The sequence below is a fragment of the Saccopteryx bilineata genome, chromosome 5 (genome assembly GCF_036850765.1).
Source record: "Saccopteryx bilineata isolate mSacBil1 chromosome 5, mSacBil1_pri_phased_curated, whole genome shotgun sequence".
Lineage (NCBI taxonomy): Eukaryota > Metazoa > Chordata > Mammalia > Chiroptera > Emballonuridae > Saccopteryx > Saccopteryx bilineata.
Window position 1 is genome coordinate 135,008,719 of NC_089494.1, and position 24,816 is coordinate 135,033,534.

Genomic DNA, 24,816 nt, shown 5'->3' on the forward strand with positions numbered 1-24,816 from the left:
TTGTTCAAACATATCATAGCTGAAAACTTCCCTCAATTAAGGCAGGAAAAAATCTCACATGTTCAGGAAGCACAGAGAACTCCATTAAGGAGTAACCCAAAGAAATCAACACCAAGATACATCATAATTAAAATACCAAAGCTAAGTGAGAAAGAGAAAATACTAAAAGCTGCTGGAGAAAAAAAGACTATCACTTACAAAGGAGCCCCCAAAAGGATGAGTTCTGACTTCTCAACAGAAACACTTGAGGCCAGAAGGGATTGGCAAGAAATATTCAAAGTAATGCAGAACAAGAGCCTACAACCAAGACTACTTTATCCAGCAAGGCTATCATTTAAAATTGAAGGAGAAATAAAAAGTTTTATAGACAAAAAAAACCTCAAGGAATTCAATGAAACCAAACCAAGGCTGTAAGAAATGCTAAGGGACCTGTTGTAAACAGATCAAGGGAGAAAAAGAATATAGCAAAGAGGAATACAGTTTTAAAAAATAAAATGGCAATAAACAATTACATATCAATAATAACCTTAATTATAAATGGATTAAATGATCCGATCAAAAGACATAGGGTAGCTGCGTGGATAAGAAAACAGGACCCATACATATGATGTCTACAAGAGACACACCTTAAATCAAAAGATGCACACAGACTGAAGATAAAAGGATGGAAAAAAATATTTCACGCAAATGGGAATGAAAAAAAAAGCTGCGGTAGCAATACTTATATCAGAAAAAATGGACTTTAAAACAAAGACTATAGTTAGAAATAAAGAAGGTCACTACATAATGATAAAGTGAGCAATCCAAAAGGAAGATATAACCGTTATAAATATCTACGCACCTAATATAGGAGCACCTAAATATATAAAGCAGACTTTGATGGATTTAAAGGGCGAGATCAACAGCAATACTATAATAGTAGGGAATTTCAATACCCCATTAACATCACTAGATAGATCCTCAAGAAAGAAAATTAATAAAGAAACAGCAGACTTAAAGGACATATTAGATCAACTCGATTTAATAGATATCTTCAGAACCTTTCATCCTAAAAGAGCAGAATATCCATTCTTTTCAAGCGCTCATGGTATATTCTCTAGAATAGACCACATGTTAGGGCAAAATAGCGGTCTCTACAAATTTAAGAAGATTGAAATCATATCGAGCACTTTCTCTGATTACAATGGCATGAAACTAGAAATCAACTACAAAAGAAAAACTGAAAAACATTCAAACATATGGAAACTAAATAGCATGTTATTAAATAACAAATGGGTTAACAATGAGATCAAAGAAGAAATTAAAAAATTCCTAGAGGCCTGACCTGTGGTGGCGCAGTGGATAAAGCATCAACCTGGAAACGCTGAGGTTGCCGGTTCAAAACCCTGGGCTTGCCTGGTCAAGGCACATATGGGAGTTGATGCTTCCTGCTCCTCCCCCTTCTCTCTCTCTCTCTCTCTCTCTCTCCCCTCTCTATAATGAATAAATAAAATCTAAAAAAAAAAAAAAATTCCTAGAAACAAACGATAATGAACATACATCAATTCAACATTTATGGGACACAGCAAAAGCAGTCCTGAGAGGGAAGTATAAAAGCTCAAATAAACAACTTGACCCTATATCTAAAAGAACCAGAAAAAGAACAGCAAGTAAAGCCCAGAGCTAGTAGAAGGAAGGAAATAATAAAGATCAGAGCAGAAATAAATGACATAGAAGCTAAAGAAACAAGAGGATCAATGAAACCAGGAGCTGGTTCTTCGAAAAGGTAAACAAGATCGATGAACCTTTAACCAGACTCACCAAGAAAAAAAGAGAGAGGACTCAAATAAATAAAATTAAAAATGAGAGTGGAGAAATAGCAACTGACACGACAGAAATACAAAATATTTTAAGAAAATACTATGAAGAACTGTACGCCAAAAAACTAGACAACCTAGATGAAATGGACAAATTCCTTGAAACATATAATCTTCCAAAAATCAATCTGGAAGAATCAGAAAACCTAAACAGACCAATTACAACAAATAAGATTGAAACAGCTATCAAAAAACTCCCAAAAAAGAAAAGTCCTGGGCTTGATGGCTTTACAAGTGAATTCTACCAAATATTCAAAGAAGAACTAACTCCTATCCTTCTCAAGCTATTTCAAAAAATTCAAGAGGAAGGAAGACTTCCAAGCACCTTTTATGAGGCGAGCATAATTCTGATTCCTAAACCAGGCAAAGACAACACAAAAAAAGAAAATAATAGGCCAATATCCCTGGTGAATTTAGATGCAAAAATCCTCAACAAAATATTAGCAAACCGGATCCAGCAATATATAAAAAAAATCATACACCATGATCAACTGGGATTTATTCTGGGAAGGCAAGGCTGGTACAATACTCGTAAATCAATCAATGTGATTCATCACATAAACAAAAGGAAGGAGAAAAACCACATGATAATTTCAAGAGATGCAGAAAAAGCATTTGATAAAATCCAGCACCCAATCATGATCAAAACTCTCAGCAAAGTGGGAATACAGGGAACATACCTCAACATGATAAAGGCCATCTATGATATATATAATATCACAGCCCATATAATAATCAATGGGCAAAAATTAAAAGCAATCCCCTTAAGATCAGGAACAAGGCATGGTTGCCCCCTTTCACCACTCTTATTCAACATAGTTCTGGAAGTCCTAGCCACAGCAATCAGACAAGAAAAATAAATAAAAGGCATCCAAATTGGAAAAGAAAAAGTAAAACTATCATTATTTGCAGATGATATGATATTATATATAGACAACCCTAAAGTCTCAGTCAAAAAACTACTAGACCTGATAAATGAATTCGGCAAGGGGGCAGGATATAAAATCAACACTCAGAAATCAGAGGCATTTTTATATACTAACAATGAACTGTCAGAAAGAGAAATCAAGGAATCAATCCCCTTTACCACTGCAACCAAAAAAATTAAGTACCTAGGAATAAATTTAACCAGGGAGATTAAAGACTTGTACTCGAAAAATTATAAAACATTGATAAAAGAAATCATGAAAGATACAAACAAGTGGAAGCATATACCGTGCTCATGGTTAGGAAGAATAAACATCATTAAAATGTCTATATTACCCAAAGCAATTTATAAATTCAATCGAATACTGATTAAAATACCAATGACTTGCTTCAAAGATATAGAACACATATTCTAAAAATTTATATGGAACCAAAAGAGAACATGAATAGCCTCAGCAATCTTGAAAAGGAAGAATAAAGTGGGAGGTATCACACTTCTGGATATCAAGTTATATTATAAGGCCATTGTACTCAAAACACCTTGTACTGGCATAAGAACAGCCATATAGATCAATGGAACAGAACTGAGAACCCAGAAATAAACCCACACTTTTATCGACAACTGATATTTGACAAAGGAGGTAAGAGCATACATTGGAGTAAAGACAGCCTCTTCAACAAATGGTGTTGGGAAAATTGGACAGCTACCTGCAAAAAAAATGAAACTAGACCACCAACTTACACCACTCACAAAAATAAACTCAAATTGCATAAAAGACTTAAGTGTAAGCCGTGAAACTATAAGCATGATAGAAGAAAACATAGGCAGTAAAGCTCTCTGACATCTCTCGCAGCAATATATTTGCTGATTTGTGTCCACAGGCAAGTGAAATAAAAGACAGGATAAACAAATGGGACTTTATCAAACTAAAAAGCTTCTGCACAGCTAAAGACAGTAAGAACAGAATAAAAAGACAAACTACACAATGGGAGAAAATATTTGACAATGCGTCTAATAAGGGGTTAATAACCAAAATTTATAAAGAACTTGTAAAACTTAATACCAGGAAGACAAACAATCCAGTCAAAAAAGGGGCAAAAGAAATGAATAGACACTTCTCCAAAGAGGATACATAGATTGCCAATAGGCATATGAAAAAATGCTCAATATCACTAATGATTACAGAAATGCAAATTAAAACCACAATGAGGTATCACCTCACACCAGCCAGAATGGTGCTCATCAACAAAACAACACAGAGTAAGTGCTGGCTAGGATGTGGAGAAAAGGGAACCCTCTTGCACTGCTGGTAGGAATGCAGACTGGTGCAGCCACTGTGGAAAACAGTATGGAGATTCCTCAAAAAACTGAAAATCGAACTGCCTTTTGACCCAGCTATCCCACTTTTAGGCATATACCCCCAAGAACACCATAGCACTGTTTGAAAAGAAGAAATGCACCCCATGTTTATGGCAGCATTGTTCACAATAGCAAAGATCTGGAAACAGCCCAAGTGTCCATCAGAGGACGAGTGGATTAAAAAGCTTTGGTATATATATACTATGGAATACTACTCAGCCACTGACATCAGATCTTTTACAACAACATGGATGGGCCTTGATAACATTATACTGAGCGAAATAAGTAAATCAGAAAGAACTAAGAACTATATGATTCCATACATAGGTGTGACATAAAAATGAGACTCAGAAACATGGACAACAGTGTTGGGGTTACAGGGTGCGGTGGAGGAGAGGGAGGGGGTTGGGGGAGGGTAGGGGCACAAAGAAAACCAGTTAGAAGGGGACAGAAGACAATTTTCTCAATGTCACGCCATCAAAATTAATCAAAAAAAAAAAAAAAAAGAATGTGTCTCACGGCTAATTCAGACAGAAGAATAGTATAAGGATGCTAATTCTGCCTCTCAGGCCACATCCTGCAAAAGGGGCCCCAAGAAAATTGGTGATTTGGCTCCTCTGATTTTGCCAATTGGATTTTAAAAAAAATAGGTCAGGAACGCCCTGAAATGGAACTAACAATAAATGAGCATAAATTTAAAGGACTTTTAGATACTGGGGCTGATGTATCTGTTATTGCTAAGTTACACTGGCCTCCTTCCTGGCCCACTCATGCAGCAGCTACAGAATTACAAGGTATAGGGCACAGTAAATCCCCTCAACAAAGTTCTAATTTTCTACATTGGGAAGATTAAGAAGGTCATTCTGGATTTTTTAAGCTTTATGTGCTCCCTGGATGGCCAATTAATTTGTGAGGTAGAGATGTTTTGAAGAATATGGAAGCGTTGCTTGTCAGTCCTAATGGTTTAGTCAGTACTCAGATGCTTGATCGGGGATTTTTGCCCACCAAGGGACTAGGGAAAGAACAGCGAGGAATTCTCACCCCCATAGAAGTGGCACCCAATACCAGAAGGTGTGGATTAGGATATCCAAATTTAGCATAGGGGCCTTGGTAGCTCCTGCTACCTCAATAATGCATTGTGCAGACCCAATTACTTGGAAATCAGATAATCCTGTATGGGTAGACCAATGGCCCCTTTCTCAGGAAAAACTAAGGGCAGCTGCTCAATTGGTACAAGAACAGCTACAGCTTGGGCACATTGAACCATCTAATAGCCCATGGAATTCACTTCCATATTTTGATCTTGTTGCCTCCTGGAGCAAAGGCGATCCTTACAGCTTATAGGTTTTGAGCCTCAAAATTATTGTTGTTCCTTTTTTCAAAAGATCAACAACAATGGCTCTGGGAAACTTCCACTAAATGGCAAATCGCTCTTGCAAATCAATGGACAACTTTATACTGAAACTGTCAACTTAAAATCAGCTCAAGTCTAGAATTATATGCCATGATCATGGCTTTTCAGCATTTGCCATATTCCCCCTTTTAATCTATATACAGACAGCAAATATTTACTTATGGTGTTTCCACTATAAAGACTACTGTCTTTGGGACAAATGCTGATGAACTATTTCAGCAGTTCCTCCTTCTTCAAAGACTTGTATGTCAACATAGAGCTCCATGTTTCATAGGACATACTCGAGCTCACTCCATGCTCCCTGGAGCTTTAGCACAAGGGAATGCCCTTTTTTTTTTTCTTTTTTCTTTTCTTTTTCTTTCTTTTTTTTTTTTTTTGTATTTTTCTGAAGTTGGAAATGGGGAGGCAGTCAGACAGACTCCCGCATGAGCCCGACTGGGATCCACCCGGCATGCCTACCAGGGGGTAATGCTCTGCCCATCTGGGGTGTTGCTCTGTTGCAACCAGAGCCATTCTAGTGCCTGAGGCAGAGGCCACGGGGCCTTCCTTAGCACCCTGGGCGGCTTTGCTCCGGTGGAGCCTTGGCTGCGGGAGGGGAAGAGAGAGACAGAGAGGAAGGAGAGGGGGAGGGGTGGAGAAGCAGATGGGTGTTTCTTCTGTGTGCTCTGGCCAGGAATCAAACCTGGGAATCCTGCACAACAGGCCGACGCTCTACCACTGAGCCAACCGGCCAGGGCCTAGGAATGCCCTTGTTGTTCAAGCTACCCAAAAGAAAATTATCTGGAACAACCATGACAGATCGAGCAATTCAGTCTCATACTATTCATCACCAGAACGCTGCAGCCTTGTGTAAACAGTTTCAACTTTCTCGGGAAGCAGCATGGCAGATTGGGAAATCCTGTCTAAGGGGTCCTATACTACAATCTGCCCCTTCATTTGGAGTTAACCCTCAAGGAACCCTACCAGGACAACTTTGGCAAATGGATGTTACTCATATACCTTCATTTGGCAAACAGTCCTATGTCCACGTTACAGTGGATACATATTCTGGATCTATAGTAACCTCTGTCAGAACAGGAAAGGCTGCTAAGCATGTTATAGCTCATTGTCTGTATGCATTGTTATATTATTGGATTTCCTAAACTGGCTAAACTGAAAATGCTCCTGCATATGGAGCAAAAGCATTTACTGTATTTTGTCATTCTTACAATCTTTAAAGTTAAGGTATTATTAAAGTGTACCCAGCAAATATTTTAAGGTCAATTTTAAAAACATTTAAAAGGGGGTAGTCATATCCTGGAACTCCTACGGGTCTACCATATCATGCTTTTTACTTAAAAAAAAATTTAAATTTCTTTTCAATGCTGATGAACAGGAGACGCCAAATCTTTTCCTCCTGCAAACTACTACTTTCTTTATTTGATCCAGCTAATGACACTGTTTTGTCTTTTTCCAAATAGCTCCAGATATATGGAAAAGATTTATATAGGTGGATGGGGATCCTCAAACCCCTCAGCGAGATCTTCTGAGCATGGCTTTTAAGATACCTAGAGGCAGAAAAAGCCCAATAGAGATTAGGGGAACTACCAGCTTTTAGCATACACCCTTAACGGCTCCAACACCCCAAAGGGGTCTCATAGAATGCCATCTGGGTCCTGCTTCAATAGTGGAAAGGAAGGTCATTGAGTCTGCCAGACTTATATGCCTCTGCTGTGAGGAAACAGGGACACTGGAAGGTAGGCTTCCCTCTCGCTCCTCTAAGGGAGGGTTCAGTCTCCTCCAGCCTTGCTCCAGCCACCTATGACCTAACCTTGCCCAGAATGCTGGGGTTTGCCACTGAAGGCTGAAGGTGCCCAGGGCCGTCAGCCCCATCTACGACACTGTGGACGAGCCTAGGGTATTTCTTCCAAGAAGCAGGTAAACTGCTCTCATTTGCACAAGGGCCAATTAACTATGTCTTGCCTGAATAGTCAGGTTTTTTATTCTTCCCTCAAAGATCTCTGTTGTGGGTGTTGATAGTCCTATTTTCTGCTGCTTTGTTTAATATATAGTCTTTCCTTTATTCCTCCTACCTCAATGCCCCACTCATATTTAAGGCTGGGACCTACTCCTAATTTAGAGCTCTCTTTCCCCCTTTTGCCAACTTCTATTATGAATCTACCTTTCCCACCCAGCTTAGTGTATCCCAAGGTTCTCTTTACCATGACACAGTCGCAGAGCTCCAGGGAAAAGCAACCTGGTCTCAACTCTCCAGGCAGAGGAGAACAGAAGCTCCATATCCACGCATGCTGCAGATGGCTTTTCCAGTCTACCTGAATCATTACCAGCTAGAAGCAGCGGTCATTGGGACTTGGACGTGAGCTGCAAAGTATAGAATTGTGACAACAATTCCAGTGTCATGCGGACTTTTCCTGGATGTGGACTTTTCCTGGACTCCTGCTCCTTGTGACAGCTCCTAACAGACTGAACTGGGGTTGGGTTGCATTTTTCAGGGATTTGGCATGGTGTTGGGGCCAACTTGGACTTGGTGAACATGTTAAGGACACTACTCTTTTATGGATTCTTGTTGTATTGGCCAAGAGTTTGCTTAAAGGCTTTAATCAGTGTAAAAAAAAATAGAAGACTAGATAAAGAAGATGTGGCACATATACACCATGGTATACTATTCAGTCATAAGAAATGATGACATTGGATCACTTACAACAAAATGGTGGGATCTTGATAACATTATACGAAGTGAAATAAGTAAATCAGAAAAAAACAAGAACTGCAGGATTCCATACATTGGTGGGACATAAAAACGAGACTAAGAGACATGGACAGGAGTGTAGTGGTTACAGGGGGCGGAGGGAGAGAAGGAGGGAGAGAAGGAGGGAGAGGAGGAGGGGAAGGGGGTACAAAGAAAACTAGATAAGAAGGTGACGGAGGACAATCTCTCTTTGGGTGATGGGTATGCAACAGAATTGAATGACAAGATAACCTGGACATGTTTTTTTTGAATATATGTACCCTGATTTATTGATGTCACCTCATTACAATAAAAATTTATTTATAAAAAAAAAAAAAGAATTTGAGAGGACAAAGCATTACCAGAGAAGAGGGGAAAGGATAAGAGAAGGGGGAACGTTTAGTGTTTGAGATCTTGACATGATTCTGGTTGACAGAACTGCGTAAGTTAAAAAATAATGAGTTCAGCCCTGGCCGGTTGGCTCAGCGGTAGAGCGTCGGCCTAGCGTGCGGAGGACCTGGGTTTGATTCCCGGCCAGGGCGCACAGGAGAAGCGCCCATTTGCTTCTCCACCCCTCCGCCGCGCTTTCCTCTCTGTCTCTCTTCCCCTTCCGCAGCCAAGGCTCCATTGGAGCAAAGATGAACTGGGCGCTGGGGATGGCTCCTTGGCCTCTGCCCCAGGCGCTAGAGTGGCTCTGGTCGCAACATGGCGACACCCAGGATGGGCAGAGCATCGCCCCCTGGTGGGCAGAGCGTCGCCCCATGGTGGGCGTGCCGGGTGGATCCTGGTCGGGTGCATGCAGGAGTCTGTCTGACTGTCTCTCCCTGTTTCCAGTTTCAGAAAAATGAAAATAAAACAAAATAATATTAATGAGTTCTGAGCATCAAAAACTCAAAAACATTAATTAGGAGAAACAGATTACAATTACATGCTATGGGGTCCAGAGGAGAGTTTCAAATCTTATGCTCACTGACATAATTGAGGAAGTTGTAGTCCTGAAGTCAACCAGTAACAAGAATTAGGAGGGGAGGTGGCAGCATCAGAAAAGGAACTGATGCTCAAAGGGGGCACTCTAATCACTGACCTGACAGGAGAGAGCAGAGGAACACACCAGCCCTCCTATAAAACCTAGGCATAGGACAGTTCAATACTTTTTCTTGAGATGGCTGTAAAAACAAACAAACAAAAATGGCACTGTTTACAAATAACCAGGTTTAAATTTCTGGGGAGGAGAAGAAAAGGGAGTTCTATGGAGAGATGAAAGTTATAAAAACTTAGGAACCAGAAGTAGGTCAGCAGTGGAATTATGGGTTCCAGATGAGTAGAGTAGATCTGACTCCGTGCAAAAAGGGAAAGTAATAGTAGGGCTTCACCCAGGTTGCTTGGTGCTTGCTTGCTTGCTCTCTCTCTCTCTCTCTGTCTCTGCCTTACCTGTTGGTGAGAGAGGGTAAAAGTCTGGCCACATATGTCACCAGTTTCTCACTCTCTTTTAGAGCTTGCTTTCCCAAACCTACATATATTCTCCTCCCTTCCATGTAGTAAACTCAATAGAGAAAATTAAGTCAACCCAATCTGAAGAGGAATGAAGACTAGATACAGATCTAAGCACACTCTCTTACCCAGTTTTTCAGATGACGTTGACATCTGTATTCTAATCTGTGTTGCGTCTACTTCTCAAGGGCTAGAAGCTGGAAGAAAAAATATATGATATAATTAATTTTGTCTCCAACAAAAGGGTTGCAATATAAATAAAACTCAATCTGAAAGAAACTATATAGAAATGGGTTGAGTGTAGAATTGTCAGCCATACTGAAGTTTTAAATTTCCTAAAAACATTCAAAGACCTACTAATGAGACCCAATTCAGTTTTAGAATACTATTAGAGATTGGAGATTTTTTTTTTATTATTATGGATTCAATGCCTATAAAAGATAGAGCACTATTCAGAATTTTTACTATTTTTTAATATAACTTTTTTTTTGAGAGAAAGGGAAAAAGAGAAAATAAGAAGTATCAATTAATGAATTCCACTTATGTGTCCCCACTGATTGCTTATCATATGTACCTTAACTGAGGCTTATACTGGCACCTTCAGGGTCAAGCTGGCACCCCCAGGATTGAGACAATCACCCTGGGATCAAGCCAGTGACTCTGGCACTGTGGGACAATGCTCTAACCACTGTGCAGGGCTAATTTTTACTTCTTTTTGTGTCATTTTGGTAAATTGTATTTTATAAGGAATTTGCCCATTTCACATAAAGCTGTCAAAAGTGTTGACATAAAGTTATTCATAATATATTCTCTTATCCGTCAGATATTTCTTGGATCTCTACTGTTTCCTTTTTATACTTATATTTTATACCCATAATACTAATTTGAGCTTTCTCTTTATTTTCTTAGTAGGGAGTTATCAACTTTGTTAATCTTCAAAGAAACAACTTTGATACTGTTAATTTTTCCTATTTTGTCTTCTTTATTTCTTTATTTCTTTGTCTTCCAGTTTATTTGAAATTAATTTGTACTTTTTTATCGAGCTTTATGAGATGGAAGGTTAGATCACTGACTTTCAACCTTACCTTTAAAAAAAGTGCATTTAAAGTTATACAGTTCTAAGTATTACTTTAACTGTGTTTCACAAGTTTTAATACTGATACAGTACAAAATATTTTCTAGTTGTGGCTGTATTTCTTTGACCCATAGATTATTTAAAAGTGTGTTGCATATCTTCAAAGCAACTTCAGTCTTTTTTAAAACTTTTTTGTTATTTCTAGTTTAATTCCATTGTGGAACATACCATTGTATGATTTCAATCTTTTAAAATGTGTCGAGACTTGCTTTTTGGCTCAGCACATGTTCTATTTTGGTAAAAGTCCTGTGGATACTTGAAAACAATGAGCATTCTGCAGTTGTTTGGAATAATGTTCTATACATAGAACACTGACAATAATAGGCCAAGTTGGTGAATGGTATTATTTAAATATTCGATATACCGTAATCTCACAATTAAAAAAAAATCTGCTTGTTATATTTGTGGTTGAAAGAAGGTTGTTAAACTTTCCAGTTATGATAGTGACTTATCTATTTCTTTTTATCCTACTAATTTTAGCTTTATATATTTTGAAATTATATTGTTAACATAAATTTAGAACTGTTCTGTCTTCCATTTGAATGGCCCTTTTATCATTAAAAAAATGTTCCCTTTGTCTCTTATAATACTTCTTGCTTTAAAGTCTACTTTATCTGATATTAATAAATCAGATTTCTTTTAGGTAATGTTTGCAGTTATCTTTCCTTTTCTTTCCATATCCCTTTATGTAATATGTCTTACCTAAACTACATACAGTTGAGTCTTTTTAAAAACCTAGTCCAAAATTTTTTGGCTTTTTTAAATTAGAGAATTTATCCCATTTACCTGTAATTAATTACTGATATTTAAGAACACTTTCTGATTGGTTTTCTATCATTACATCTCTTTTTTCTTTTATTCCTTTATTTTTTGATTAATCTAATTTATTATTACATTTTTATTTCCTCTTAGCTTTTGTTTATACATTTTTCTAATTTTTAGCAATTATCCTAGAGATTAAACTTTCGTAACTGATCACAGTTGACTTTTACCACTTCCTGAACAAACATGTGCATTTATCTCCACTTATATCTGTCCATGATGTAGTCTGTTGTTTTCATATATTGTAGTTCTACATATATTTTGAGCCCTACATGACAGAATTATTGTTGCTTTAACATTTGGAGATATTTTACATTTCCTTACATATTTATTTCCTAAACTTTTCATTTTCCCAAGGTTTAGGATCATTTTTCTTCTGACTGAAGAATTTCTTTTTTGTATTATTGTACAACGGGTCTACATGGGATAAAGTCTCCCACCTTTTGTCCAAAAGTATCTTTATTTTGCCTTCATTAAAAAATATTATTTTCTCTGGGTACAGAGTTTCAGTTGGCAGTATTTTTTATCTCTACACTTAAAATTTAAGGATGTCATTCAACTGTGTTCTGATTTTAATAATTTCCATTGAACAGTCAGCAATCACTCTTGTTCCTTCTTTGAAAGTAGTGTGGTCTATTGCTTTTGATTGTTTTAAAATATTCTCTTATATCTTGTCTTCTCAAGGTTCGATATGTTGTATCTTTATGTGTGATGCCCTTTATATTACTCTTGCTAAGGATTCACAAGGTTTCTTGTGCTTCTTGAACCTGTGGATTGCTGTATGAAATGGTTAATATCATATGTCTCTTATCCTGTTTTGTCCTTTCAATTATTTTCTTCTTTCTGTGCTTTAGCTTGTATATTTCTCCATGGAACTATCTTTGAATTCACTAGTTCTAGTTATTTATTTTTTGCTAAGCGTATTTTTCTCTTAAACTCAAATCTTAATTTCAGATATTTTATTTTCAGCTCTAGAATAGTCATTTGATTGTTTTTATAGTATTGTTATCCTTGATCTTTTCATCTATTTTAACTTCATCCTTTATTTCTTTAAACATATTTATAGCAATTATAAAATCCTTGTTTGTTAATTCCTATATCTGTATCATTGAGGAATCTGCTTCTATTGTCCGTTCTTTGGACACGTTTTTCCTAACTTTTCACATGTCATATAACTTTTTAGAGTATTCTTCATATTGTGAATATGACAACCATTAAACTGTGGTTGATGTTACTTTCTCCCTGTGAGGTAGAGCAGGGGTCCCCAAACTTTTTTCACAGGGGGCCAGTTCACTGTCCCTCAGACCGTTGGAGGGCCAGACTATAAAAAAAACTAGGAACAAATCCCTATGCACACTGCACATATCTTATTTTAAAGTAAAAAAACAAAACGGGAACAAATACAATATTTAAAATAAAGAACAAGTAAATTTAAATCAACAAACTGACCAGTATTTCAATGGGAACTATGCTCCTCTCACTGACCACCAATGAAAGAGGTGCCCCTTCCGGAAGTGCGGCGGGGGCCAGATAAATGGCCTCAGTGGGCCGCATGCGGCCTGCGGGCCGTAGTTTAGAGTGAGGACCTGATCACTGCAATATAATCAGTTTACCTCTGGTACAAATGATGTCAAAGGTAAAATTAGTTGTATATTTATTGGATCTGTACTCTATCCCCATCCATGGAGACTATCTTAAGCACTGCAAGACTGCAGAAGGCTTCACTATATATTGCCAGCTCACCTTACCAGCCTCCCACACTGCCCCAAGGCTCAGCAACCAACCAATGGGGAAAACTAGCTCTGTGTCTGAGGACTCTATCTTCAGGTTCACCATGCCAGAGTATGTGACCATCAAAACTCTGATGGTTTTTTTTCCCATAGTGGAGTCTCACTTCCATAGCAAATTTTATGTTTAGTCAGTGTCCATTCTAGGCAGATACTCTCAGAAAAGATTACTGCTAACAACCTCGATTCATGAGCTCTACTATTTCTAGAATTTCTATTAATTTAGTCCTCTCTGCTTTCATAGCTCTCTGAGGTCTTCAAAAATATGACCATAGTTAAGAGTGACAAAAATATTTTAAAACTTTTCTAATTGTAAAATGGGCAGATATATCTCTCCCCCACCTGGAATTTTGGTAACCTCTGTGACTTTTTTGAACAATTAAAAGTATGGACATGATATGATACCAATTTCTAAGCCTAGACCTTAAGACACCAGTAGCTTTAACATCTTACATATTGAAATAAACAGAAAGCACCAAACTGTCGCTAAACAGGGTGGAATAACCTGAACTGTTTAAAAATATATATATTTGTATGTAGAAATCAGGTTTTGGGCCCTGGGTAGTTCAGTTGGTTACAGCATTGTTCCAACATGCTGAAGTTGCTTGTTTGATCTCAGAGCACATACAGAAACAGATAAAAGTTTCTGTTTTTCTCTCCCTTCCTCTCTCTCTAAAATCAATAAATTAAAAAAAATATTTGAAGAAAAACAGCTTTTGTTTCCATCAACTTTCCCTACTTATTTTTTGTTTTATAATCTATTTTATTAATTTCTACATATTTTCTATCTTATACTTACTTTGAGTTTATTTAGCTTTTATTTTTCTAGTTTCTTAGGGTGAAAGTGTAGATTTTTGTTTTAGACCTTTCTCCTTTTCTAATGTTCATATTTTAAAGCAATTTTCCTCTAAACATCACTTTAGCAACATAAATATTGGTATGATTTTCATTCATACAGTTCTAAGTATTTTCTAATTTCCTCGTGATTTTTCTTTGAACATAGTTTATTTAAAGATGCATTGTTTAATTTCCAATTGTGGGAAGAGTAGTTTTAGCTATTCTATTGTTAGTTATTTGTAATTCAATTTAATAATACTAAGAGAATATAATCTGTATAATTTTAACCCTTTAAAATCTATTGATTTATTTTATAATCTAACATATAATTCACATTGATGAAAACCCCATGTGTACTTGAAAAGAATGAATATTCTGTTATTTTTTAGTGCAGTATTCTATAAATGTCAATTAAATCCTTGGTTAACGGTGTCAGTCTGGATTTCTTTTTTTAAATTAATATTCTGCCTACTTATCTATCAATTAGCAAGACAGAAAAATTTTAAATTAATTACAACTGTAGTTTTGTCTGTTTCTCCTTTCTTTTCTGTCATTTTTAATTTCAAGTATTTAGAAGCTCTATTATGGGCTCATTGACACTTAGGATTGTAACTTTTCAGTGAATTGACTTTTTTTAATCATTATAAAATATCTCTCAATATTGCTAGTAAAAATATTCCCTGTTCTAAAGCCTATTTTTTAATAATAATATACATACTCCAGTTTCCTTAGTGATTAATATTTTCATGGTATATATTTTTAAATCCTTGTTCTTTTAACCTGTGTGTTCACAGTTGAAAAGGACTGCTTGTCAACAATATGCAACTGTAGGTCTTGCTTTTTAAAATAATATGATAATTTCTGCCATTAAAGAATTTACCTTTCGGTGACGTCAGAGAAATGGCGCCGTGAGGAGCGCGACCGACAAATCTCCCCAAAATTTCAACAAGTTCATCAACCAGAGACAGAAAAATCTATCCTTGCAGCATCTGGGAGTCCCACATACTGAAAACAAAGAGCTATCAACAAGACCACCCTCAGATGCCATTAAGAAAAAGGAAATTGAATATCATGGATACAAAAGATAGAGAAGTAGCACAGATAGATGTGGAAAAATCTATGGAGAAAAAGTTTAATATATTGGAAACCTTGCAGCTAAATAACAGAGAATTTAAAATAGAAATCCTAAAAATACTCAGAGATATACAAGAAAATACAGAGAGGCAATTCAGGGAGCTCAGTAAACAACTCAACAAACACAAAGAATATATTACCAAGGAAATTCAAACTATAAAAACAAATCTAACAAAGATGAAAAACTCAATTCATGAACTGAAAAATGAGGTAACAAGCTTAGCTAATAGAACAGGCCAGATAGAAGATAGGATTAGTGATATAGAAGATAAGCAACTTCAGGCACAACAGAGATAAGAAGAGAGACTCAAAAATTTAAAAAAATGAGAAAGCCCTACAGGAATTGTCTGACTCCATCAAAAAGAATAACCTAAGAATAATAAGTATATCAGAGAGGGAAGAGAGAGAAAATGGAATGGAGAATATATTTAAACAAATAATAGATGAGAACTTGCCAAGCCTGTGGAAAGAACTAAAGCCTCAAATTCAAGAAGCAAACAGAACACCGAGTTTTCTTAACCACAACAAACCTACTCCAAGGAACATCATAATGAAATTGGCAGAAACCAACGACAAAGAAAAAATTCTCAAGGCAGCCAGGGAAAAGAAGAATACAACATATAAAGGAAGGCCTATTAGATTATCATCAGATTTCTCAGCAGAAACTATAAGCTAGAAGAGAGTGGACCCCAATATTTAAAGTCCTGAAAGAAAGGAACTTTCAGCCAAGAATACTATACCCATCAAAGCTATCCTTCAAATATGAAGGAGAAATAAAAACATTCACAAATACAGAAAAGAAGAGGGAATTTATCATCAGAAAACCCCCACTCCAGGAAATACTAAAGGGGATTTTCCAACCAGATACAAAGAACAAAACAAAACAAAACCACAAGTAAAAGCTCCACCAAGAACACAATAAAACCAAATTTAAACTGTGACAACAAAAACAAAAAAAAGGGGAGAGGACAGACATTAACAGTAGCAAAGGACGATGGAGTGCAGAAACACTCATAAGATAGGGTACTGCAATGAATATGGTAGGTACCTTTTTCATTACTTAATGGTAACCACCCTTGAAAAAACCACCACAGAAGCACATGACTGAAAAAAGGTAGCAACAGAGGAAAGTATGGAATACAAACAAACAAAAACAAATGAGAGAAAAACAAAAGAGAACAATCAAACAAGATACAAAACTAACAGAAAGCAATTTATAAAATGGCAATAGGGAACCCACAAGTGTCAATAATTACACTACATGTAAATGGGTTAAACTCACCAATAAAAAGACACAGAGTAGCAGAATGGATTAAAAAAGAAAATCCAACTGTATGCTGCCTACAAGAAACACATCTGAGCAACAAGGATAAAAACAAATTCAAAGTGAAAGGCTGAAAAACAATACTCCAAGCAAATAACATCCAAAAAAAGCAGGTGTAGCAATACTCATATCTAATAATGCTGACTAAAAGAAAAAGTACTCAGAGACAAAAATGGTCATTTCATAATGATTAAGGAGACACTGAATCAAGAAGACATAACAATCCTTAATATACATGCACCAAACCAAGGAGCACCAAAATATATAAGACAGCTACTTATTGACCTAAAAACGAAAACTGACAAAAATACAATCATACTTGGAGACCCCAATACACCGCTGATGGCTCTAGATCATTCATCCAAACAGAAAATCAATAAAGATATAGCAGCCTTAAATGAAACACTAGAGCACCTGGATAGGATAGACATCTACAGCAGGGGTCTCAAACTCATGGCCCAATGCGGTGCACCGAACAATTTTGTGCGGCCCGCAGACTAATCAACGAAGTTCAAAATATTTTGGATAAAATTAAGTAAGCCGTGGATTAGTCTGCGGGCCGCACAAAATTGTTCAGCAGGCCGCGAGTTTGAGACCCCTGATCTACAGGACACTTCATCCCAAAGCCACAGAGTATACATTTTTCTCTAATGTAAATGGAACATTCTCAAGAATTGACCATATGTTGGGCCACAAAAATAACATCAGCAAATTCAGAAAAATTGAAATTGTACCAAGCATATTTTCTGATCATAAAGCCTTGAAACTAGAATTCAACTGCAAAAAAGAGGAAAAAAACCCCACAAAAATGTGGAAACTAAACAACATACTTTTAAAAAATGAATGGGTCAAAGAAATAAGCGCAGAGATCAAAAGATATATACAGAAAAATGAAAATGACAATACGACATATCAGAATCACTAGGATGCAGCAAAAGCAGTAATAAGAGGGAAGTTCATATCACTTCAGGCCTATATGAACAAATAAGAGAGAGCCCAAGTAAACCACTTAACTTCACACCTTAAAGGAACTAGAAAAAGGAGAACAAAAACAACCCAAATCTAGCCAAAGAAAGGAAATAATAAAAATCAGAGCAGAAATAAATAAAATAAAGAACAGAAAAATTATAGAAAATATTAATAAAACAAGGAGCTGGTTCTTTGAAAAGATCAACAAAATTGAAAACCCTTGGCAAGCCTCACCAAGGAAAAAAGAGAAAGGACTCATATAAACAAAATCCAAAATGAAAGAGGAGAAATCACCACAGACATCATAGATATACAAAGAATTATTGTAGAATACTATGAAAAACTATACGCCACCAAATTCAACAATCTAGAAGAAATGGATAAATTTCTAGAATAGTAATACAACCTTCCTAGACTGAGTCATGAAGAAGCAGAAAGCCTAAACAGACCAATTAGCAGGGAGGAAATAGAAAAAACTATTAAAAACCTCCCCAAAAATAAAAGTCCAGGCCCAGACAGTTACACTAGTGAATTCTATCAAACATTCAAAGAAGATTTGGTTCCTATTCTACTCAAAGTCTTCTAAAAAATTGAAGAAGAAGCAAAACTTCCAAACACATTTTATGAGGCCAACATAACCCTCATACCGAAACCTGGCAAGGATGGCACAAAAAAAGAAAACTACAGACCAATATCTCTAATGAATACAGATGCCAAAATACTAAACAAAGTACTAGCAAATCGAATACAACAACATATTAAAAAATAATACATCATGATCAAGTGGGATTCATCCCAGAATCTCAAGGACGGTTCAACATACGTAAAACAGTTAACATAATACACCATATCAACAAAACAAAGAACAAAAACCACATGATCTTATCAATAGATGCAGAAGAGGCATTCAATAAAATACAACACAACTTTATGTTTAAGACACTCAATAAAATGGGTATAGAAGGAAAATATCTCAACATGATAAAGGCCATATATGATAAACCATCAGACAACATCATATTAAATGGCATTAAACAGAGGACTTTCCCCCTTAAATCAGGAACAAGACAGGGTTGTCCACTCTCTCCACTCTTATTTAACATGGTGCTAGAAGTTCTGGCCAGAGCAATCAGACAAGAGAAAGAAATAAAAGGCATCCATATCAGAAAAGAAGAAGTAAAGGTATCGCTTTTTGCAGATGATATGATTCTATACATTAAAAACCCCAAAGACTCCACAAAAAGATTATTAGAAACAATAAACCAATACAGTAAGGTCACAGGGTACAAAATTAATATACAAAAGTCCATAGCTTTTCTATATGCCAACAATAAAGTTAGAAAATGAACTCAAAAAAATAATCCCCTTCACGATTTCAATAAAAAAAATAAAATACCTAGGAATAAACATAACAAAGAATGTAAAGGACCTATATAACAAAAACTACAAGTATTGTTAAGGGAAATTGAAAAAGATATAATGACATGAAAAAATATTCCTTGTTCTTGGATAGGAAGAATAAATATAATCAAAATGGCCATATTACCCAAAGCAATTTATAAATTAAATTCAATTCCCATCAAAATTCCGATGACATTTTTAAAAGAAATGGAACAAAAAATCATCAGATTTATATGGAACTATAAAAAACCCCAAATAGCCAGAGCAATCCTAAGGAAAAAGAATGAAGCTGCGGGCATTACAATATCTGACTTCAAACTATATTATAGTGCCACAACAATCAAAACAGCATGGTATTCAAAGAAAAATAGACACTCAGACCAATGGAACAGAATAGAAAGTCCAGAAATAAAACCACATATATATAGTCAAATAATTTTTGATAAAGGGGCCAACAACATACAATGGAGAAAAGAAAGCCAAATGGTGCTGAGAAAACTGGAAAGCCACATGCAAAAGAATGAAACTCGACTACAGTTTGTCCCCTTGTACTAAAATTAATTCAAAATGGATCAAAGACCTAAATATAAGACCTGAAACAATAAAGTACATAGAAGAAGACATAGGTACTAAACTCATGGACCTGGGTTTTAAAGAGCATTTTATGAATTTGACTCCAAAGGCAAGAGAAGTGAAGGCAAAGATAAATGAATGGGACTACATCAGACTAAGAAGTTTTTACTCAGCAAGAGAAACTGACAACAAAATAAACAGCCAACTAAGTGGGAAATAATATTTTCAAACAACAGCTCAGATAAAGGCCTAATATCCAAAATATACAAAGAACTCATGAAACTCAACAACAAACAAACAAACAATCCAATAAAAAAATGGGAAGAGGACATAAACAGACACTTCTCCCAGGAAGAAATACAAATGGCCAACAGATATATGAAAAGATGCTCATCTTCATTAGTTAAGAGAGAAATGTAAATCAAAACTACAATGAGATATCACCTCACACCTGTTAGATTAGCTATTATCAACAAGACAGGTAATAGCAAATGTTGGGGAGGCTGTGGAGAAAAAGGAACCCTCATTCACTGTTGGTGGGAATGTAAAGTAGTACAAGCATTATGGAAGAAAGTATGGTGGTTCCTCAAAAAACTGAAAAGAGAACTACCTTATGACCCAGCAATCCCTCTACTGGGTATATACCCCCAAAACTCAGAAACATTGATACGTAAAGACACATGTAGCTCCATGTTCACTGCAGCATTGTTCACAGTGGCCAAGACATGGAAACAACCAAAAAGCCCTTCAATAGAAGACTGGATAAAGAAGATGTGGCACATATACACTATGGAATACTACTCAGCCATAAGAAATGATGACATCGGATCATTTACAACAAAATGGTGGGATCTTGATAACATTATACGAAGTGAAATAAGTAAATCAGAAAAAACCAAGAACTACATGATTCCATACATTGGTGGGACATAAAAATGAGACTAAGAGACATGGATAAGAGTGTGGTGGTTAGGGGGGGCACAAAGAAAACTAGATAGAAAGTGACGGAGGACAGTCTGACTTTGGGTGATGGGTATGCAATATAATTGCATGACAATATAACCTGGACATGTTTTCTTTGAATATATGTACCCTGATTTACTGATGTCACCCCATTAAGATTAATAAAAATTTATTTATATAAAAAAAGAATTTACCTTTCATGTAATTATTCATATGGTTGAATTTGAATTAACTATCCTATTTCCTATTTTCCCAATCTGTTCTGCTTCATTTCTTATTATTTCTTTCTTTTCCTAGCATTAAATGTTGTTTTGTATTTCAATTTATCTCCACTATTGGCTTATTATATATACCTGCTTCTTTTGTAGTTTTGGTAATTGCTTGATGTTTAAAACATAGCCTTTTAACTTATTACAATCTAACTTTTAATAATATCATGCCATTTCACATTTAACAAAAGAAATCTGTAATGGAATACATATATTTCCTCCTTCCAGTTTTGTTGTGCTATTGCCATCATCAACTAACTACAGTCAGACTGCCGTATGGAGAATCTAGGTTCAGGCACACTGATTGACAGTCTCAGCTAAGATTAGCTTCTGGCTGTTCCTTATTAAGCCACCAGAAATGTGAGGAAAGCTGTCTTGGCCCCTCCAAACCAGTCCATTCTCCAGTTAAATTCCAACAGCTAACTTCAGCTGATGCTACAGGGGGAAGAATAACCACTTGTGGTAAGCCTGCCCTTTTCCCTGACCCACAAATTGTGAATAACAATAAAATTTCATTGTTTTACAATTTTAAGTTTTTAGGTAGTTAACAAATTATAGAAACATAACAAATTCTGTTACATGGAAGTAGGGTTCTGTAACAAAACTCTTAAAACATGTGACATTGGCTTTGGGACCACCTGGTAAGCAGAGTTGCAAGAGCCACAGAAAGACTTGAAGGATATCAGTAAAAATGTTTAATAGATGGAGAAATGACAACCCCTCTTACACCGCTGTGGAAACTTTACAACACTGTTCCTTGCATAACATGAAAAAAAGGAAGGAAAATATGCCCAATACAATGGTAGATTTGGCTAAGGAGATTTCTAGACTGAAGTTTTAAGGTATTAGTCTCTTTTAGTCATGTAAGATAAGGCATGTATAGAGAAGGATGAGCTAACAAAAAAAACTGTTTCATAGTTCAAGCAAAATTTAGAGAAAAAATAAACAACCCAGGAGTTGCTCTTTTCGAAAAGAACAGTTTCCTATCCCTATTCTCTCTAGAGAAAAAAATAGCTTCAGAGTAAATATCAAGTTTCAGACTGAAATCTCTAGATTGTGTTTATAAAACACTGTAGTGATACTATAAAATGATTTAAAATTATACCTACTTCAGTTCTAAAAACCTTAACAGTGTGCCTCTTAGATTCTTGATAAAACTGCTCTAGCAATCTTAAGGGCATTCCTTTTGGACTCTCAAAAAGAAAAATCTTCTGCCTGACCAGGCGGTGGCACAGTGGATAGAGCGTCAGACTGGGATGCGGAAGACCCAGGTTCGAGACCCCGAGGTCTCCAACTTGAGCGCAGGCTCATCTGGTTGGAGCAAAAGCTCACTGGCTTGAGCCCAAGGTCTCAGGCTTGAGCAAGGGGTTACTCGGTCTGCTGAAGTCCCAGCAGTCAAGGCATATATAGGAGGGCAATCAATGAACAGTTAAGGTGTTGCAACATGCAGCGAGAAACTAATGATTGATGCTTCTCATCTCCCCGTTCCTGTCTGTCCCTGTCTATCCCTCTCTCTGACTCTGTCTCTGTAAAAAAAAAAAAAAGGGGGCCCTGGCCTGTTGGCTCGTGGTAGAGCGTGGGCCTGGCATGCAGGAGTTCCGGGTTCAATCTCTGGCCAGGGCACACAGTAGAAGCGCCCATATGCTTCTCCATCCCTCCCCCTCTCCTTCCTCTCTGTCTCTCTCTTCCCCTCCTGCAGTGAGGCTCCATTGGAGCAAAGTTGGCCCGGGCACTGAGGATGGCTCTATGGCCTCTGCCTCAGGCGCGCTAGAATAGCTTCGGTTGCAATGGAGCAACGCCCCGGATGGGCAGAGCATCGCCCCCTGGTGGGCATGCCAGGTGGATCCCGGTCGGGCGCATGCAGGAGTCTGTCTGCCTCCCTGTTTCCAACTTCAGAAAAATACCAAAAAAAAAAAAAGAAAAGAAAAATCTTTTAAGAACCTTATGGGTATTGTCTTGTAATACCTTGCCTGTCAGTTTGAAGTAGAAAAAAAAGGACTATCTCAAAAACAAATTTGGCTGTGGCTTCTTTCTAAAGGAGTGGATTAAATTTTGATACACAGGAATCTGACAAAGTTTTTTAAAGGAATTAGGTTAGATTGAACTGAAAGAAATAGAGAATGAAAGGGTTTTAGACTTTTAAACTCTAAGGTAGGAGGCAAGGATGGAAAGGATACCCAGTTGTAAACATAAACCATTTTTACAGAAAAAGGATGACTCAGAATTGACAGGGTGAAGCAGAGAACCATGAATGACCACTTCCAGGGAGTAAGTTTGGTGCTATCAATAATAAAGGAACTGACAACATCAGAATTTTAAAACTACTATGCACCAGTGAAAGCTATAAGCCTCCAGTTCCCTATTTTTGAAGTACAGTGTGTCCGTAAAGTCATGGTGCACTTTTGACCGGTCACAGGAAAGCAACAAAACACGATAGAAATGTGAAATCTGCACCAAATAAAAGGAAAACCCTCCCAGTTTCTGTAGGATGATGTGGCAGCATGTGCGCATGCACAGATGATGACGTAACAGCGTGTATAAAGCAGAGCAACCCACAGCCATGCCAGTCAAGATGTGGATGGTACAGAGGAAAGTTCAGTGTGTTCTGTGGCTCGCTAAATTCGAATCTGTGACCAAAGTGCAACGTGAATATCGGCGCGTTTATAACGAAGCGCCACCACATAGGAATAACATTACTCGGTGGGATAAGCAGTTGAAGGAAACCGGCAGTTTGGTGGAGAAACCCCGTTCTGGTAGGCCATCAGTCAGTGATGAGTCTGTAGAAGCTATACGGGTTAGCTACCTAAGGAGTCCTAAAAAATCTGTGTGTGAGCCCACATCGAACTGTACTGAATAGGTATGAAACTGGGAGAGTTTTCCTTTTATTTGGTGCAGATTTCACATTTCTGTCGTCTTTTGTTGCTTTCCTGTAACCAGTCAAAACTGCACCATGACACTAGGGAAACACTGTATTTACTGCAGTTATTCTATGCCTGACTCTTCAATCTATATTGAGTAAATAGCTTGTCTCTCGAGAGGAAGTATACCTGTGGAGCTTCCTGCATATTTGGACCTGATTTAAGTGACAAAATCCTGAACCTTAAGCTTGAGGTTAAAGCTATAGTGGAATGAGACTTTTAGAATTCTTAGAAGGGGTTGGGTATTTTTTGAATATAGGAAGAATGTAAATCATTTATGACCAGAGAGTGGACTGTGGTAGATTAAGATGGTCACAAATTCTCTGATACCTCTTCCATTAAGAGGTCATGCCTCTGTTCCCTCTCACTGAAACTACGAGGGCTCTGGGACTGCTTTGAATAACAAACTATAGAAGTGATGTAGTACCAGTTTCAAGTTTTAGGCATTAAGATGCTTCATATGAAGCGATAAACTATTCCCTCATTTTTATGAGCAGTATATATATATATATATATATATATATATATATACACACACACACACACACACACACACACACACACACACATACATACGTATATGTAATTGTGGTGTTTGTGTGCATGTAAACACTCTTTTTAAAATGAAGGAGTGTCCAACACCAGTATATTTACTGCAGCATTACAACAGCTGATAAATTTTGATCTTGTGAAAACTATTCAATAGAAAACAAATCTCATATTATGAAAGGTCTCTTGAGAGAGCTTAGAGCAAAATTTGTGATATGCCTCAAGTATTTACAAGGGCTTTTATGAAACACATTGTGTGTCCTACCCTCAGCCCATCTGTCCCAATCGTCCCCTCTTTACTTTACATTACGAAGGTACAATTGACATACCATGGGATTGACCTGTTAGAAATGTACAAT

At 36.8% G+C, this 24,816-nt stretch overlaps 1 protein-coding gene across 21 annotated transcripts in view; it reads right to left on the bottom strand.

The window, feature by feature from the left end:
* ZNF438 (zinc finger protein 438) overlaps window positions 1-24,816 on the bottom strand; it is a 260,065-nt gene that overhangs the window by 118,514 nt on the left and 116,735 nt on the right. For 16 of the 21 annotated variants that reach the window (XR_010731943.1, XM_066280565.1, XM_066280578.1 and 13 more), the window contains one exon: window positions 9,905-9,973. Coding sequence is in view for 9 of the 21 variants with exons in the window: in XM_066280565.1 (XP_066136662.1) it covers window positions 9,905-9,929 (25 nt within the window). In the remaining 12 variants the exon portion in view is untranslated. Of the gene's footprint in view, window positions 1-9,369; window positions 9,452-9,904; window positions 9,974-24,816 lie in introns of those variants that run through there. The other 5 variants (XM_066280560.1, XM_066280557.1, XM_066280559.1 and 2 more) reach the window with 2 other exon arrangements.